General features: G+C 34.9%; 1 protein-coding gene across 6 annotated transcripts in view; it reads left to right on the top strand.

Annotated features, from left to right (window-relative positions):
* The window catches only part of RAPGEF6 (Rap guanine nucleotide exchange factor 6), a 197,864-nt gene that overhangs the window by 117,541 nt on the left and 59,843 nt on the right, over positions 1–20,480 (top strand). For all 6 annotated transcript variants that reach the window (XR_001365932.2, XM_032476649.1, XM_006184094.3 and 3 more), the window contains 4 exons: positions 1,266–1,469; positions 4,284–4,392; positions 12,093–12,333; positions 18,893–19,050. Coding sequence is in view for 5 of the 6 variants with exons in the window: in XM_032476649.1 (XP_032332540.1) it covers positions 1,266–1,469; positions 4,284–4,392; positions 12,093–12,333; positions 18,893–19,050 (712 nt within the window). In the remaining variant the exon portion in view is untranslated. The remainder of the gene's footprint in view (positions 1–1,265; positions 1,470–4,283; positions 4,393–12,092; positions 12,334–18,892; positions 19,051–20,480) is intronic.

Raw genomic sequence — 20,480 nt, 5'->3', positions numbered from 1 at the left:
TATAAGTCCATTTTATTCTCCCTGTTAGATACAAACTTGGAACTGCAACTGGGTTGTCTGCTCCAAATACCTTGAAATTTTAGGAATAAATAATAAAGCAGGTCAGAAGTCAGATTGCCTAAATTAACATTCAAACTCCACCACTTGCTGGATGTGGGAATTTGGACTAGTTGCATAATCTTACATTCTTTGGTTGTCTTATTTTATAGGTAGCAGCCTCTAGTTTATTGGGACTGTCATAAGAATTATAATGAGCTGATAAACATAAGAATCTGCAAACAAAACCTGGCGCATAGTAAATGCTCAAGAAGCATTGTTATTACTCATAGAGTAGAAGTGGAATAAAGAAGGGGAAATTGGCAGATATTTCTGTCCTTTTCCTTACCCTTTGGTTCCTGTAGCCTTTTCAGCAGCACATCTGCTTTATACAAATCGGGGGGAATGGACAGGGAACTTGATGAGGAGGCTGTAGAGGCTCACCAACATCATTTGGATCTTCCAGTGCTGGCTGTGTGAATATTCAAGGAGCTTATGGAAAATAGAAACTGCTTTACGATTAAGGGATTTTTTTTTCCCCAGTAATCAAGTCAGTCATCAAGTATTTATTGAATTCTACTTTATACTCCAAGCTGGTTATGTAGGATTGGAACAGGCGTAAGACATGTTTCTTGCCCTGAAAAAATGCTGGCTGCTTGTTATGCACATGAGATTTACACTTATTACACAGATTGAGAATAGTTGAATATTTAACTGGTTTAGAATATGAAAGTTTGAAAGTTATTGAGTTATAAGGAAGATATAAAATAGTATAGAAATAATATTTCTGGGAGAGATGGAGACTTGAATATTAGAGAGTATTTGGAAAGGTGATTCAAACCCTTTAAGGTTTTAAATAAAGGTTTTAGAAAGTTCTGGTTGTATATCACAGCCAGAAAATAAGCAAGATAACAGTAGAGTATTTTACAGGAAGGCTCTGAAAATGAAGATTTTTTTTTTGTTTTTCCTCTCTAAATGAGACATCACTTCGAAATTTTTTCTAACCTGTGATTATCTAGAAGTTTAAAAAAAATCATATTAAGAGATCCTACTCTTGAGTGCGCTCTAGGATGGAAGGTTTCCCTCCTTCAGTTTTATTTATCCCTGCTTACGTGTTCTTTACTCTGCTTCAAATACAGTTCTAATTCTAATAATTTTAGGTGAATTTTTAAAGCTTTTAGGAGTAGATCTATACATTTATATACATCTTTCCCTTTTCCGCTTTCTAGAAAATGAATGGTCATCTCCGGTTATTGAATATTGCCTGTGCTGCAAAGGCTAAGTGGAGACAGGTTGTGCTGCAGAAGGCTTCCCGAGAGTCCCCTCTGCATTTCAGCCTTAATGGAGGGAGCGAGAAGGGATTTGGTATTTTTGTTGAATGTGTGGAACCAAGTAGCAAAGCTGCTGATGTGGGACTGAAACGTGGTGATCAGGTAAGTAAATACCCAACCACTTTAATTAAAACCTTCGTATAAGTAATATGTCTGCTACTTTTTTTCTCATCTGATATTTCTTCAAGTAAACATGATCAATTTAAGGAAAAAAAAAATTGCAGCCTCTTTTTAGAGGTGGTATTTTTAAATGGTTTATTTTAAAAATATATTTGTCATATATCCGTTACTTTTAATGGAAAATTTGATATAGTATATCCAGAAACAGCATGGTAGTCTGGTCACCATCAACCTGAATCGTCCTGCGCATCCTCCTAGGATAGGAATCTGTATCAGCTGGCAACTTCACAGTATTCCAGAAATACCAGTATGTGAGTTAGCACCCGTTGCATGTTTGGAAGGAGCGAGCACTTCTACCCATAGCACTCTAAAATATGAATGGCCAAAGATTACCATCATAAATGATGGTTTCTGTCTAAATAAAGTTTATATGGTAACAGAACTAATAGCATCAGCAGAGTTAGCCAGGTAAAGGACTAGGAAAAGGAAGGAGACACTGGGAGGAAGTTGATAGGGATTTGTTCTTTCCACACAGGCATGAGGTAACCATAGAACAATCTATTTCAAAATGTGATTACCTGAGAACCTTGTTACTAAAAATACAATTCGTAGGCCCACCTTAACATGATTCCTCTTATTGATCGTATTAATCACATTCTCCAGAGATGAGGTCTGGGAATCTGTATTTTGAAAAAAGCTCTCTAGATGATTCTGATGCACACTGAAGAGTGGTTTCTCAAACCTAGCTGAATCACTTGGGAAGTTTACTTTTTCCATTAAAATTTTTTTGTTTCATTCATTCATTTAGAACGTGACTTTATTTTGCATTTAGCCAGACTGTACTATCTTTTTTTTAAATTATGAGGGCATTCACATTATGAAAAGTTGTATACTTCGGAATAGCGATTCTCAGCCAACCATGATTTTGTCACCCAAGAGACTTTTGGCAATGTCTGGAGTTATTTTAGATTTTCATAACTTGGGAATTACTACTGGCATCTAGTAGTAGAGGCCAGGGGCCAGGGATACTGCTGAGTAGCCTGCAACACCCACAGCAAGGCAGCGACACAACAGAGTTATCCAGCCCAAATACCAGTCATGCAAGGGGTTAGGAGACTGACATAATTAGCTGAACTTACATCATAATAAAATATTTTAAAATTTTAAAATAAATTATGTAATGAAGAAAAAAAACTCATATAGAGTTTTAATGATATCCTTCCCTTAAGGGAGCTTTTTAAATTAAAGATTTCTGGGCATTACTCCAGACTACTTATTAAGTAGTACTCTAGTAACTAGGAACTTGGAGTCATTATATTAATTGTTCTAGTATTTTCTTGTAAACATGTTCAAGAATCTCATTCTTCACAGGGAAAAAAACAACAGTGAAATCCAATGGTTTCATTCTTGAGAAGATAGAAATGTATCATGTTTTTACTTCTTCCCTCAGTTCTCTTAATTATCTGACATTTTAGATCTAGATTATAAGTCATTTTTTCACATTGTGGATCTTCTCTTTTAAGAATACTTAGAAGTTTTCATTAAGTTTCATAGACTTAACACAAGCAATCATTTAGACATTTACACCTGCCTTACTGGTTTCACTGGTCACCTCTGCTTCATCTATACCATGTCACCATTATTTTGATTCATCTCACAATTGCCTCTTAGTACACCTCGTACCTCTTTTAGTATTTTTTTCAAGAAGAGCAAATGAATGCTATAGTTCTATGTGTCTTTACGAGTGTGATGATGCTTTTGCTTGGTGGAGCATAAAAATCTTTGACTGCAGTTATTTTTCCCTGTGAACATTCGAAGTTACAGAACAGTATCACATCATCTTAGTATTGCACCAAGTCCAAATCAACCTTTATTTTTCTTTTCTAAATCCTTTTGGTTCTCCCCACCAACCTCTGCAGTGATGCTTATAGATTTTTTATTCTGTGTCCTTGGAATTCAAAATTTTCATTAGGATATATTTAAAAAATTTGATCTCTTTTTTTTTTCTTTGCATGATACTAGATAATCCATTTCAGTATGTAGACTAAAGAATTTTATGATTGCTGGGAATTTTGCTTCTGTGATTTTTTGTTGTTGTTTTCTTTTCCTAATACCTTGTTTCTAACTTTTTTTTTTAATCCTTTTGAAATCTTTGTGTCAATCCTTGAGATCTGTTTTCGGTGCTTTTTTTTTTTTCTCATTATCTCTTTGTCCTTTTTCCTTGGAATTAGTACTTATTCCTTTGGGATTCTAAGGTACAGCCAAGTTTGGGAAGCCCTGATGTGAAGGATCAGCAGTGTCAAATGGAAAAAGACCCCATCACAACTGTGCTTGTTGATTTTTGACTGCTTGATTCAGTCAGTAGCAGGAAACAGTATTAGATGTATTAAGAGTACAAGTTTTAAATGAATTTGCCTTTCTTTTAAGTGCAGCAAATTTGCATTTAGAATACTTCACTAAAATTTGTTATGTATGTACACAGGCAATTTTTATGAGCTGATATGACATGATTAAAATTTTTCTTTCATATATAAAATATTATGTTAAAAAATTTTTTTCTACATGATCCCAGAGGGAATGAACTTTAAAAAAATGTTTATTAGTAGAGATTTGGGAAAATATAACAATATAAAGAAAGAAATTGAACTGTAGTCCCATTTCTCAGAGAGGCAACAATTGTTCACATTATGGGTGCATTTTACTTGAGTTTTATTTTTTCAACATTAAATCTAAGGTTGCAGGAGTAACTAATACTGTTTCTGTCTTAATTTGTATTTTTCAAATACTTTTCTCAAGATAATGGAAGTAAATGGACAAAACTTTGAGAATATAACATTTGTGAAGGCCCTTGAAATTTTGAGGAATAATACTCATCTTGCACTTACTGTAAAGACCAACATTTTTGGTGAGTTTTGTTGTTTAAAAAAAAATGTTAGCTTTTTTTTTTTTTTTTTAAGAAGAAAGTCATACAATGAAAAGGAGCATAGTTAAATGCTGAAAACATGTTTCTGTCTAACCTATTTGAGCATTTTAGGAATATTTAGTGTTGAGATATATTATGTATTCTAGAATATTTTTTACTTGTATTTAATTATTTTGATATCATAATAAGGTTTAAAATAGCTGTACAACTACATTCAGTTAGTCATTTATGAACTGTTTGCTGAATATCTATTATGTACTGTACTTCGGAGATAGTGAATGAAACTTAGAAGTCATAATCAGGCTTTTTTCCCCCTTGTTAATGTGCATATCAGTCTACATCTGTTGTTTTAGCTAGCTTTCTGAAATAATAATATGAATGCCAGATTAGCTGTGTTACGGAAATAAATTGAGTAGAACATTAAATTAATCAGTGAATTTTACTGATTTTTAATAACAGTATACTCTACCTTTCTATGTAAAATGTTGATTACTGTGCCTAAAGTGTGTATTGATCATGTTAATATTTGAATGAAGCAAGGACTGACCTTGTACTTTTAACTTAATCTACTAATTTGTTTTTTAAACTTTTAGGGAAGACTTACTGTGATTTGGTGTTATTAGATGCTATAGGATTTTCTCTGAAGTTGAGAAGGCAACAGTAAAAACAGTGTAACAGTTGAAAACTTCAGAGTCCTTACGAAATAGGAAGGAAAAAAATTCTCTGCATCATTTAGGTTGCAGCTTGAGAAATAATAGTTGAATTTTAAAACTCCCTTGGAAAAGGAAGTGTGTGTGTTTCTCCCCAGTTTGGCTCCTCCCTCCGTAACTGCACTTAGTCATAATGAAAAGTGAAACACTAGGTATTTTTCCTCTTTTCATTTGAGTCTCTTTTACCGAATTAAGTCATGCTAAATCTGGCATACAACTGTCTCTTGGCAGTTTTCTGTTATTATATAAAATTAGCATAGAATAAGTAAGTAAACCTTCACAATTTTTTTGATTTCTTAGATTTTGGGGTTTTGTTTTTGTGTTTTGGAGGGGGGGCGGGTAATTATGTTTATTTTTTTAATGGAGGTAGTGGGGATTGAACCCAGGACCTTGTGCCTGTTAAGTACACACTGTACCACTGAGCTATACCCTCCCTCCTTCTTAGACTTTGGACTAGTATCTAGAAACATCAACTTTTGGGTTAAACTAAAAGGAATCTGAGTTTGAAAAATATGAAAGCAGAGCTTGCTCTGCTCTGGTACCTGAAGCAAATTAATCTCTCCAAGCTTCAGTTTCTCCAACTCTATTTCATGGGCTTCATATAAGTATCAGTATGTATAAACTTTTTGTGCCTGGCACAGTGGTAGTTGCTAGCTGGTATCTAATATGGTTGTGTATCAATACAGAGGTAGTATAGTAATTAACAACATGGACCCTGAGACAAAAACAGTTGAGCAGAAGGGCAAGAGGCAGAGAAATCGCAACCTCAGAACTCTTTGAATGGTGAGAAACAACTGCCGAGCAGAGCTCTAGATTGCATGTTGCAGAGGGTAGCAGTCACACGCTGCTGTAGAAATGGGCCTGTACCCTCAAGACGTCTCTTTTTACTCCAGGCAAAGTGTCATCAGCCAGCATTCTCCCCATGCAAAATACTAAAGAGTATCTCAAAGGAATATTAGTAAAACATTTGTAGAAGTGGAACATTTCAGTCTGGATGTGGTGCCTGGAATAAAGCCCTAGTAACTGTGGCATTACTGTGAAGCACAGTTGCGCAGTTAGGGCATCTTGCGTAGAGTTCAGAGTCAGAACACCTATGAAAAGGAAAGCTATTACTGGAAAACAGATTTGTTTAGATGATACTAGATAGTTGATCGTTTTGTATTAATTAAAACTGACAGCCAGAGCTCACTGGGCATAGGAGAACCAGGGTTACTGAGGGGACATGATGGAGAACCTTTAAGTGAACTTACAGATTCTGGAGAAAATAGTTAATTTGAGGAAGAGAAGAAAACCATTTCTGAAACTCTGCTCAGAGAAATCTAAAAATTCATTCCTTAAAACAGGATGTTTGAAAAAAAGAAACAACAGTCTTTGAGAAAGAAAATTCTGAAAATAAAATATGCAAAGACATTTTAGTAGCAAAGACAAGAACATTGAATAGAAGGAATAGCTAATAAAGTTGAGGAAATCAACTTTATAGAACAACAACAAAAAATAGAATTGAACACTGTTCCAGGAGATCTAAAAGAAAATGTAAAGAAGAGATTATTTAGGAAACAATAGCTGAGGCCATCCCAGAATGAAAGAAGGATGTGACTCCTAATTTAAAGGGCTACCTATAATCTGAAAAAAATTAGTGTAAAAAACTTGTCAACTTTCTGTTTCCAGTATTGACCCAGAACAACTAAAAGAGCTAGACTAGTGAAAAGCTACCTGCCATTGAACAGAGGGGAAATCAGACCTTAAAGAGGTAAACCGAAGTTGTGTCTGCCGTGGGACATTTATTAGTACAGAAAAGACAACTGAGAGACTGAGCCTCAGACTCCCAGGAAAAGGTGAAAGAGTGGGAATCCTGCAGTTGCTAAAAGCACCAACTCTGGATGTGTCAAATCCCTTACCCCCAGTCCTGAGACTGTGCCCCCAAAGAATATTTCTTTTTTTCCAGGGCTATATTCCTATCCACATTGAATGGAGCTGAGAGAAGGAGCTGCTGAGTAAACTCGCAGGTTTATAGTGTAGAGCCCACCAAAGGACAGAACACTTAGCGTAACAACAATTGTTCAGGGTTAGGAATTTGAATATCTCACTCTAAAGTGAATGTGGACCTGTACTCTAGGCAGCTCAGAAGAACCTCAGGTTTTGGCCCTCACCCTGGTTCTTGGGTGCCTGGCAAAAAAAAGTAAAAATCCTCTGTAGAGGATGCTAGCAGCAACCTATCATTGGTAAAAATAATTTTTCAAATACAGAGTCAAAGAAAGGTTGTGAGGCACTCTTAAAAATCAATATAAGCCAGAGCCAACAGAAGCAGTACCACAGTGCTCCAGAATATCAAAAAATAGACTTTAATGAACTGTTTGATATATCCTTATGTCCATGAAGATAAAAATCAGTTCTGGGTAAGATGGAGCGAGCACATGCCAGCCTTCATCTCCCCCTCAACTCAACAATAAAACCCTGGCAGAATCATGGCCCATCTATTTGAGAAGTTGGTAAATTCAGAGTACCACTGCTGGAAGTCAGTTTACCATTTTTTTCACTCCATTATCCCCTGGACTGAACTCAAGGCAAGCTGAAATCTCGATGTGAGTATTATGGTGCAGACTGAGAAACATCCAGGAGAAGCCTGGCTTGAGTGGAAAGAGAACTCCTAAAGCTCAGACAGAGTTAGGGAATTCCCACAGCTTTTCTTTGTTTGTTTTTTCACTCTTTTTCCTCTATTCTCTCAGGCCCAACCTCCAAGCAACCTAGTGGCATTGACAAAATTCTGAGGGAGGGGAATGTTCCCCTTTAGTGGAGCTGTGGCTCCAAAAAGACAAGGCAAGCTTCATTGCTTTTTCCCTCAACTCTCTCTGTCCTTCTACTTGCCCGTAAGGCACAACAGTGGATAGTTTCCCTCTAGAGGACCAAAAAAGGGAGCCTAAGGAACTGGAAAGTACCAGGTTGGTAACTGAGATGGAGGAAACAACCCCATCAAGTTATTTATGAAATCCTGGACTCATTCCCATCCTGTGGGTGCCTGAATCTGATCCTATTTAGTATACACCATAGACCTGAGAGCTGGCACAAGTAGACCTCTGCTCAGGTCCCAGACTGACCACTAGGTGGTACAGAGTAGATAGATCTGTATGGCATTACAAAAGCTTTGAAAATTGAACACTGAAACCACAACCCACAGAAGGATAAACAAAAAAACCAACCTTTTCCATAGGATACAAGTAGGACTTTTGTTTTTATTTTGTATGGGGTTTGCTCAGCATTTGAATTTGTACATTGATGTCACTCATCAATTTTAGGAATTTCATAGTCACTATTACTACAGATAATGCCTTTGCCTGTCTCTCTCTCCCTTCCATATGGGGAATCAGTTATTTATATGTTAGGAGATCTGTGTGCCATGTATCTCTTACAGTCTGTTTTAGTCTTTTCCATTTGTTTTCTTTTTCTTTTTTGTTTCAGCTTGGATATTTTCTAATAACCTGTGTCTCAGTTATATTTTCTACTGTGTCTAGGCTACTGATAAACACATGCTTTGAATTTTAGGTATTTTTCAGTTCTAGAATACCTACTTGGATCTCTTATAAACTCCAGTTCTCTGTTGAACTTCTTGATCTTTTCATCCATTTTATCTCTTTCCCTCTATGTTCTTTAATATATTTATAATGATTATTATAAAATATTTGTCTTAACTCCAACAGTTGGATTATCTCTTATTCTATTTTTTCCTCTGGCTATCAGTTATATTTTCTTAATTTGTGTGTCCTAAAATTTTTAATTGTATGCTGTACTTTGTATATAAAGGAACTTTAGTGGTGAAATTAGTACTTTCTCACAGATAGGATTTGCCATTTCCTCTGTTTAATCACATAGGGTAAGGGGAATTGAGCTGGATCAGGCTGCGTTGCAGAATTATTTAGACTGTGTCCATTGGTTTCAAGTTGAGAACAAGACTTGTCATGTGCTTGATGTAGGCCCTTCCTCTAATGGAACTTTGTCTCTAAGCACTGAGAGATTGTGGGAAATTTCACTTTGCTTTTTCAGCCTTGTCCTCCTACCCCTACCCCCACCTCCAGTCTCTTGATTCAGAGTCTGGTCGCTTTCTGTCTCTTTTTTATAAGAAGTTCTGCCCTTGAGAAATTTTGAGCTCAGCTCTTTAGCCTTACACCCCAAGCAGATAAGTGTGTTGTGTGTTCACTGGAAGTCTTTTCCTCTTGGCTTTCACAGCTTTCTAACATTTTAAGAAATCTCCCCACTCAGATAATTTATTATGAGCATTTTAATTGTTTAATAAAAGTAACACATGCATATGTTTTGCAAATTAAACTACTAAAGAAAGACATGTTGGAACCATACCATACCAGTCTCAAGGTGGAAATACTTTGACAGTTACTGTGGTTTTACTTTCTAAAAGTTTACCCCAATCTACATACACTTCATTCACCAACATGTAAGAATGCCTCTGCAGTGGGTATAATCAACTTTATAGTTCTTGATACACATTCTTTAGTAATGAGGGAGGTTGAGCACCTTTTTAATGTGCTAACATTTCTTTTTCCTGAAGTCTTTTCATTTGTCCATTGTTATATTGAGTTACTCATCTTTTATTGCCTTGTTTGAAAGTCTAAAGAACAGTATCTTTTTGTCTTATAGGTTGCATATATTTTCCCCAAGTTATTTGTCTTTTGTTTTCTCTTGTTTGTTTTAGTTTGTATGTGTAATATACATACACAAATGCATATATGTAGAGAGTTATTAATTTCTAATCTTTATATAGTCAAATTTATTAAACATTTCTTTTATTCTTGGCCATCTTCATTTCTGATTCGTATATCTGACACTGATGTTCAATGGTATTGTAATTACACTTGCTTACCATCCATTAGTTTTTGTCCTTAACTAACTTTTTAAAATTTAGCAGTCATTTCTTTATCTACAAATCACGAGTCCTATGGATTTTTACTTAGAATTGCGTACACAAGTCCAGTGAAGATATAAACTACTTTGTACACTGTGGAGTCACCTTACATGTATATTGCAGCCACAGATATCTGCTGCTCAAGGATTTCCTTTGCTCTTAATAGAAATTTCAAATACCTTACTCTTAGCATTATCAGTCCCTTTGTCTACCTTGTTCTCCAGTCATCTTCATTTTCTTGAACTTTTCTTCTACCATAGGGACTTCAAGATTGAAATTTCCTCTACCTAGGATCATTCCTCCTTCTCTTCCCTTTGCCTAGTTAAAATCAACTCACTTTACTGATTTCTTCTTATTCAGTGACTTAATTAAGGAAGATTTCCCCTTTCTTTCTGTCTTAACTCATTCCTCTCATTAACTTCTCTCTGTATCATGTATCTTTGTATGTTCTACAACAGCAAGCATCTGCAGACATCTAGCATAGTGCATGATGTGTTGATAGATCAGTAAATATTTTTTATCTTTACCACATGACTTAAAGTGAAATTTTTTTAAAAACCGAGAATTTACTGTATTTTAATCAAGCAGAATGTCTTTGAAAGGTGACTCCTAAAGATTTCTATCATCTTCAAGACAGAAAATGTGCCTTTTATAAGCTTACAATGTACTTTGGTAATGTGATATCAGCCTGGTTGAAATTTCCAAAATGGTCCAGTTTTACAACTAAATACCAAGCTACTTACGTTGTTATGCATCAGTTCTTAAGGCTTTGTCCATTTGAATCTTTTAAGTCCTTTGATGTTGTGGGAAACTATATATTTATTCCCAAAACAACAGAAAAGATCACAGTTCTCTGTGGTTGAGGTTTCAGTGTGCACATTTATACAATTTATAGCTTTTCTTTTATAAAGGTACAGAGTAATACTGCTCATAGCTATTCCTACTGATAAGCTGAGTTCTGCATCTTACGTGGCTGAACAGACCTGCGTATTCAAGAATATGCAGTCACCACTTTTCTTTCATTCAGACCCCTCCCAGGTACCATGAGGTTTTAGAAATGCTGTCTTCTACTTTAGCATTTATCTTTTTAGTATTTTTTTTTTCTCTAGCAGTTGATCTGTCTTATTTAAGAACACGCGTTTAAAACAAGAATAGCCAAAAAGAAAATCTTTATCATGACATCACTTAATAAAAAACAGGTAACACAGATTCCCCTAACTGGAAAGTAAGATACCACTAGCTTCTAGATAAATAGCTTTACACAGATTTGTCTTTCTTTCATCTGATCCCAGAGATGTATAGCCTCTCTCACAAGGTAAAAAACTGGATATAGGCAAAGAGATGGCTAGAAAGGCAAGTGCTCCACTGCACTTGTACCCTCCTTAAGGATGAAGTGTAACTCACCAGACTTAGGGTTGATAGAAGATTATCTACAGATGATTGGGTTTTTTACTTATTGTAGTGAATTCTTGTTAGCAACTTTCACTTTACTGAGAGACTTAAGTCTCATAGATGTCACTTGGGGGAAATTGTCATATATTACAAAATTTAGTACTACTTATTTCTGGTAAAAGCAGGTCCAGCAGAGTTCATTCCCATTTTTTGATGGCTAAATTTTACAAAACTAGGCCTGACTTAATATACTTATATCTCATCTCAAATGATATGTATCATGATAAAGGATTAACATATAAATGATAGAATCTAAATATCTATTTCTGTAATATCTGGGTTGATTAGCAATTATATTGCTTATTACCTAAATAGGAACCCCTGGGCTTTTGAAACATGCTGGCAGTCTGCCCACTTCATTTCCGTTTTCCCCAGTGACTTTCTTTTATCACTATTGGACAACTCAGAAGTACAATCAGGTATAAAAACTGAAAAGTGGATGTAGCTGATAAATAAAGGATGGGTGTAAATTCCTTAATGTTTAATGAATGAGGCTGTGAAAGGCCAAATGATAGAAAGTGACTATGTTATCCTTAAAATTTGTTGTTGATACAAAAACTTTCTAATGAGAAGAAAAAAATGACAAGTTTATTTATTTATTTTCACAGTGTTCAAAGAGTTACTTAGTAGGACTGAACAGGAGAAATCTGGTATTCCTCATATTCCCAAAATTGCTGAAAAAAAAAGTAATCGGCACTCAATTCAAGATGTACCAGGAGATATTGAACAGACAACACAGGAGAAAGGAAATAAGAAAGTAAAAGCAAATACTGTTTCTGGTGGAAGAAATAAAATCAGAAAAATTTTGGATAAAACAAGATTTAGTATCTTGCCTCCAAAACTATTTAGGTAGGTAATGACAGTCTCTGTTACGTAGGCATTTTCCCGTTGACTGTGAAGCTTTTTTTATGGCGGGGAGGGGGAAGGGAGGTTTGAGTCAGTTTTGTTTTTTTACAATCAGTGCATCAAAATCTATAAGCAATCCGTAAATAAGTAAGAATAAATTCTGAATATCTCTGTATCTTTTCCATGAAATTACTATTGTTAGATAATGTATTCTTTTGTTAGCCTTGTTTTGAATCTTAGAAAAGACTGCTCATTTTAAGAAATCGTTTTTGTATAATTTTGGTCCATTTTCAGTCTCTTGATCTACAAATTTGGACACCTTAAATCTTGAGACACATTCAGTAATACTACTTTTTGTCTTTTAAATCATCTTTCTCTTGTTGTACTATTTATTCCCTCCTGAATTCTAAAGCTGACCTTTTTAATCATACCTTTTTCTCTTTCCATAATGAGATGTTACCAAAAGTGAGAAAAACCTCAGGATTTTAAATTAAGGTCTGTAAGATACTGATAAGTCCAGTGCCATGATTGGAAATTACTCTAATGTATATTATATCTGTATATTTCATATTATCTACTTCCTAAAGTAATCACAAAAGTTCTAATCAAATACAATACTTAGAACATAGTAGGCAATACCTTTTGAATAAGTTAAGACAATGAATCAGTGAAAGAAAGAAAGCATATTCAACTTAATACTTATTTTGGCTCCTGATAGTTCCTGGCACTGTGCCAGGTGATAATTATAGAGCAGGAAATTGTAGTCCCTGCCTTGAAGGAATTCATATCAGAAACCCTTTATTCTTCACACATTTATTATAAATTAGAATGTCCAGAAATAGAAATATTGAAAGTAGTACAAGTTTCTCACCCTACAAGAGTTGATCATCTAGAAGGGAAAATAGGCAAGTGGTATATTACAGGGTGATAAAGGTTTTATATGTACAGAGGCAGGAACAAGCTTGGTAGGTTTGAGTAGACTGTTTCTGTGTATGTACCTAAAGATGAAGCAAGATAAATAAGTGCTAGGTTATGAAGGGCTTTGAATTTTATGCTGAAGATTTGGTCAAAATAGGGAGCCAGAGAAGGCACATGATGTGATAAGATTTGTTCTTTTAGGAAGATCTCTCTTTTTGTTGTGTTAGAGATTTGGGGTTGAAGGGTGAACACAATGTAGCAGTGACAGCAGGGAGACTAATGGGAAGCAACTTGGAACTAGGTAGATATCAGCTCTCATCTTTTACTTAAAGATCTCAAGGATTTCCTGATCAGAAAATGCTCTTCATGAGTTTTTATTTTCAATTTAGGGAAGCACATTTGTTATTCATTTAATTTGGGGCTCACAGAGGATTGAAACATCCTGAGCTGTGTTCTCAATGTCACTCATTTCTAGACAGTTTATTACGCACTATAAAAAATCATAATTTTAAAATAGTAAAATTCTTTTAATATTGAGCATATTCTAGTATGACAGCAGCACAGCAAACACTGTAAGAATAGACTTGTTCTCACAAATGAGAATTGAATAAGGAGAATGTAAGAGGGGCCATTCTACACTGAAGAGATTGGAAACAGTTTTGGATAGCCAGAAATCTGCATGAAGGCACTGAGGAAAAGGGAAAGGAATGGAGGACCCGAAGGCAGAAAAGAGTTCACAAGGGGAGTGTCTCAGGAGGGACTGTGTTGAGTTCCATTTCCAGAAACCCTGGTGGGTTTGGTCTGGAATACATGTCTTCTTTAACAGATTCTCATTTTGAACCGTGGCACAGTTGTGACATGTGTCATCAAAAACCAGAGAACACTATGATTGCCACTGTTTTAAGCTTATTAGTGTCACATTTTACCCAATTATATTCAAGTTTCAGGCATCTAAATCAGTATCTCATCTCCAGTGTCTCCTCCAGGAAATGGGAATTGGTTATTCCATCTGGATTCTACCTGCTTACAGCAGGAGGCATGGAAATTGAGGTGGCCAGGAGCAATAATTTATTTTCAAGCATTCTTTCTTTGTATTAGGACCCCTCAAAATGAAAGATCTAGTAAAAATTGTTTTACTTAAACTCAGAAGGATTTTATTTTTATTTATTAGTCAACAAGCATTTGTTGAGTCTCTCCTTTGTGCCAACAGGAGACTGTTGGCTACAAATAGAAAAATTAGTAAAATGCTGCCCTTCAGGAGTTAATATTAAAATAGCTTTCCCTCTAAGCATGTTTCAGTGAAGTAAAATGCTAATAATTTCAACCATATAAATATCCCCCAAATAGATTATTTTAGTAGAATTCATAAAGGTTTTCTCCTGGAGGCTGTTTTGCAGAGAGAACTGGTTTGTCATTTTACCTTTCAGGCTGGCTACTTTGCATTTTTGAGAACATATGTCATATTTCTTGACACTTAATCATTGCAGATGAACTTGGACAACCCTTTTTGCTACACACCCACACACCCCAGTCACTAGAAGTTGAATAGAAAAAAAAAGCAGAGAATATGAATCAGATATTCTGCATCAATAATAATCAAGGATATACAATTTAAAATGTGATACTGTTTGTTTCATCACAGATTGTTAAAGAGAATTGTCAGGGCCAGAATTGATAACATGAGAGATAATAAACTCAGATTGCTATGGGAATGTAAAATGATACAACATTTCTATAGAACATTTTGGCTTTTTTTTTTTAGTAAGAGCTTTAAAAATGTTCATAGCTTTGATTCAATAATTCCATTTTTGATAATAATTAAATGAAGATTTATATATAGATGTTCTTAGTAATATTATCCATAATAAAACAAAGTTGGAAAACCCTAAATGCCCAACTACAAAGGATTAGATAAATTATACTCTTTATGGCAAAATGACTAGAAGAAAAAAGATTGTGGTTTTTCTCTAAAGTGATTTTATAGGTAAATTTTTGATTTCTTGCTTTTTGTACTTTTTAAATTTTTTGTTTTGAATATTTATTTTTCAATTGAGAAAAAAAGTTTATGGTTAATTCCACAGTTTCTGAACAGCTCCTGTATGTCAGAACTCTTTGGAAGGGGCTGTTAGCTCTGCTTTTTGCAGCACTCCTTTAAAGAGTAGGGTACAAATTGTCATAGAAACACTGCAAGAAAGAATGTCCACATTGTCAGAGGAGCAAAGAAAATTAATATAAAGAAGGAACAAATAGCTGAGATTAAGAAGAGGGCTTTCACAAAATTCCTAACCATGACATTAATTTTAATTTTATTTACTTTTTGGGGGGTGACGGGGTCGGGTGGGGTAATTAGGTTTACTTATTATTTTTAGAGGAGGTACTTGGGATTAAACCCAGGACCTTGTGTATGCTAAGCATGTCCTCTACCACTTGAGCTACACCCTCCCCCATGACAATTTTAAAGTGAAAGAATACTTCTGAAAATTAGACGTGAAAAAAAGTTAATTGATTTTTAATAACATCTATAAATTAAGACATAGCAATGTGGATTTTGTTGATCTGAAAATATTTCACAATTGAGGAAATCTGATCTCCCGTTTTTCAGTCACATCTTTTATTTTGCTTTCTTTAACCATAGATTGCCTAAGTAACATTTTTATGTAATTCGTTGTAATAGTCCCTGAAATAGACTGCCTTGTTTCTTTATCAGAAATTATTTTCCCCCCATTTCTTGTCAACATACTTTCTTTGTTTGCATTTAATATTGGGATTATTTTTACTTGTGTATTGATATTTACGCAGCCTTTTTAGTTTCATGTTACGAAACTAAAATATATTTTTATTCTAAGTAAATTCAGTGTTGGGAATTATTGAGGAAGTTTTCAAAACTGTCTTGTTTCTGTTACTGCATCACGTTCTCAGGAGACTGTTTTGGTAAGAAATGACAATTACTTAAATAGGCTCTATCAATTCAGCTTCTAAACAAGCATGAATATTTTGCCAGTTAGATAGTATTTCATTCATGTCATAGCATGGGTTGTACATAACATTAGTGTATTTTTCATTTATATATGCTCTCACCTTGATTGCCATGAGTTTGTAACCAGCTTTACATTATAACTCTACGGTGTCATATCTATTGCTTATTAAAAAGCAGAAGTATTATTAAATAACGTGAGATAAAGACTTTTAGTATTTCATGCACTTCTTAGTATCTATAGTAAGTTCCAGTTTATTGCAGCTGATATGGCCACTTTCCTTCAATAGGAAAATGTAACTTTTTAACACTGTTAAAGTTGCATCTAGTTTGATAATTAGTAGGACCAGCTAATTGTTTTAAAAGTGTGCTTCCTTGGATTTGGTTATCTGACTGTGTCCAAAGATTGGCAAGTGTTTGAAAAATCAAAGAATTGTATTTTTTTAAGTCTTCATTTTTTACATAGTATGTATTTTTGCCAAAATACTTACAAAGCTATAAATAAAATATCTGTAGAAGCCGCCCCCCTCCTTTTTTTCTCTTATGTAACTGTAAAACATTTACTTCTGATCTTTTAGGAATACACACCTAATTATAAGGAGCCAACTTAGCATAAATAAAAATTACATATCAAATAAAATATTCTCTTTGCCTTCTCTGTAAGATTAGATTAAATTCTCTCCCCAGGAAAACATTTTGTTTCTGTAGGGCCTTTACCTATTGTACCCACCTTGCCCCACTCTGTTTTTCCATATGCGTTCCATAAAAGCCATTCTAGATACATATTGTTTTATTTTAATTTTGATAAAAGTGCTTCACTGTCTTCTTAAAAATAGCAATTATGTTTTCCTCTGTGCCAAAATGTTCACCTACATGACCTGTTTTAATCCTTACAGTAGTCCTGGGGGGATAGATAGTATTATTCAAAAATTTGGATGAGGTAACCAAGATCCAGAAACAGAAATTTCCCTGAGGTCACACAGCTAATAACTCAGGTCTCTCTGACTTAGCTTGCTCTTAAAACATTTATTTTTGCTTTATTCCGTGTCTTCATGCTTCTCCCTCCCTTCTCTCTCTGTCTTGTCCTGGTTCTCTTCCTTGTCTGGCTACTAACATTTCTTTAGCTGTTTATTTAGCAGTCCTCTACACTCCATCTTGCGTAGTTTCCTAATCTGCCTAAGTCTTATTTTTAACTCCTAACGTTTTCTGAAAGTTTCCCATATCACTCATTTTTAAGACAGATCTTAATCCATCCCATGATAATAGGTAGGTATTCTGTGATGCCTATTTGTGTGTATAGCAAATACTGGGTAGAATGATGCACTGAAAAAATGTAAACGGGAATTAGGAATTAGTATTCACCTAAAGTTTTGGTTAGCATAATCACAACTCTTAGAAATAAGTGGTATTTTGGTTGTTGTTGCTGATGGAAATCTTGTTTTCACTGCTGCCATATGTTTGTGTAAGACTAGTTTGCTTATCCTCTGTTTTACGGGACTTTGAGGGGTATCTAAACCTTCAGTGACAGAGTTGTTTGTTTGTTCTTTTTTTTTTTTTTTTCTGTTAGAGATATTTAGAACTGCCTATTTAAGACCTCTTAAATATTTTAAAGGAAGAGAATTGTATTTGCTTAAACATGGTCATTAAAGTGTTAATCGTCTTTGAAACCTTTAAAGTGAATTAACTTTAGAAGACTTGCTTTCTGCTCTGTTTTTGATGTTCTCATCTAGGGAACAGCCAAATAATTAGACTTGAGAGGTCACATAAGAAATAATGTGCCATTAGAATAAACTAGAGACTGTAAAATTTTTCTTTCTATTTTCATTTCTTATCCTTTTTTTCCTTCTCCTTTTTATTTGTCGCATGTTGCCATTGTTTGTTGCTATTCTCTGTGTCATCTTCCAGTTGTCTTTTCTCTGTATTTGCTGGTTTGAGTACTTCCCAGGTTATTCGTATGTTTAAAGATCTCTCTTATTTTGTCACTTAAACCTTGCCCCATTGTTTTCTACAACCTGCCGTATTTTTGGCTTGAATTCAGACCCAGCTACATCCTTTGCCTGGAAGGTTGCCAAACTTTTCTGTGAAGACAAAGAACCTTGCTGTAGTGTGGCTGTGCGTTGTTGGATATATATATATATGTTAGTGTCCAATGAACCTGAGAGATCTCAAGGACTCCCACTCAGGTTCATTTTCTCTACCAAAACCAGCAGAAACTAAAGATGAAATATAATTACTTCTCTCTGATATACAGTGTGCCCTTGAACAATGCAGGGGTTAATCCTTGTAAAATTTATAGTCAGCCCCCCATGTCTGTGGTTCCTCCACATCAGCAGATTCATCCAAGCAAGACTGTGCAGTGCTATTGTATTTACTATTGAGAAATATCTACACATTAGTGGACCTGCACAATTCAAACGTGCATTGTTCAAGGGTCAGCTGTGATAGAATAACATAACCTTAGGTATATAAGGAAAATCTTGAGTCTAATTGTTGAAAACTTTATTTTTTGCCATTTTCGTTATTATTGTTGTCCTATTTTTTAAATTGCTGTACTATTTTAAAATCACCACTTTGAATTATTTGTCTTTATGCCTTAGTGCAAAGAGAACAGAAATGTTTACTTTTAGGACCCTAAAATACTTTAAAGTGATATATGGCATTCTTTTGAAGCGATGGAGGCCTGAGCCACTCACAAGACGACAGCATTGTGGGAACAAGACACTGTAGGCACAGTCTGGCTATAATGCCTATCCCTGGAACACTGTCATCCAGCAGCCCTGATCTCCTGCAGCCTACCACCAGCATGTTGGATTTTTCTAATCCGTCAGGTAATTTTTCTTTATTTTATATAGCCATATTGGTACCAAATAGATAAACTGGTGGTTGAGGCTTGTGGTACAAATACTAGTGTTGCTTTCGGCTCTCTTTTTTCATCTCTAGATTTTGACTAAATGCAAAAAGCTAAAGAAAAGGTTACGTATTTTTATCTAAACTGATGTGCTGCTTCCTCCAATAAGAAAGAAGAAGTACGTATCTTTTGGCAGCTCTAATCCAAGCAGTGGAATGAAAGCAGGGATACTTCTTCTCAGCCAAAGAAACATGTTACCCAGGGTGTGGAAGGGAATAAGGCAGATTATTTTAATCTAAGTGGCCTCAGTTATCTTCTGTGATGTACAGAAATGTGTCAGTAGTTTTCTAGACACGTTGATTTTTCTCTCCACCACCTGAAGCTAAAGTTGTTTTTGCCACATACAATATTGTTAATTAAAGTAGTATATAGCATCTCCTTCATTGCTGTTCAAGGTTTTAAGTGTGGGACATCAAGTTAATTTTCCTGCCTCTGTTCATGTTCAAAGGCAGAAATTGTTATTTACCAATATAACCCAAAGTTTCATTCCAAGGAATAAACACTTTGAAGAATTACTTATATATCCATCACTTGGATGGATTTGAGATGGCTTTCAATAAAAGACACGTACGATTAAAAACTGAAATATATACTTGGGTCCAAGGAGAGGAGGGAAAAAAATTGCTTCTGCAAAGATGGGTATACTTGTGATTTAGCTTCAGTTTTGAGGCTAAAGTTCTACCAGCAAGTGTAAAAAGGGAAGAAACTCAATTATATAAATCTCAGTATTAGATAGGAGGAAGTGTAAATGTAATAGTAAAGTTAATGTTTTATTATAGCAACAAAAATAAAAACTCTAGGACATAACATAAAAACACAGTTGAACAGTGGGGGAGGGTATAGCTCAGTTGTAGAGTGCGTGCTTATCATGCATGAGGTCCTGAGTTCAGTCCCCAGTACCTCCATTAAAATAAATAAATAAACCTAATTATCCCCCACCCAAAAAAAAAAAAAAGTTGAAAATCATTCTACATATTGTTTCTTCCTTTTCATTTCAGTTGCTTCTGAATCTCATTAGAGAGATTCTTAAACTCAGTAGTCTATCTTGGACACACGCTAATCTCTCTGTGACTACCAGTGTTCTTTCTAGAGGAAAGATTCTGATAAGTTGTTACTTGGGTTAGAAGTTTCTACTGATTTCTGTAAGTCAGAGTTCAGTTATGAGATAGAAACCACTCCACATAGTTGATCAGAAGTTAGTATCAGGAATTGTTACCAAGGTGTAAAATAAACTATTTACCTGAAAAGGTAAACAAGTAAGGACTAAGATTTCAGAGTTAGGAAACTACAAACTGGATTCAGCTTCTGGTATGTGAGAGAAATGCCACTACCAGGGTGAAGAAGTGTTGC

The sequence above is a fragment of the Camelus ferus genome, chromosome 3, assembly GCF_009834535.1.
Source record: "Camelus ferus isolate YT-003-E chromosome 3, BCGSAC_Cfer_1.0, whole genome shotgun sequence".
Taxonomy (NCBI): Eukaryota; Metazoa; Chordata; class Mammalia; order Artiodactyla; family Camelidae; genus Camelus; species Camelus ferus.
This window is presented reverse-complemented; position numbering and strand designations above follow the sequence as displayed.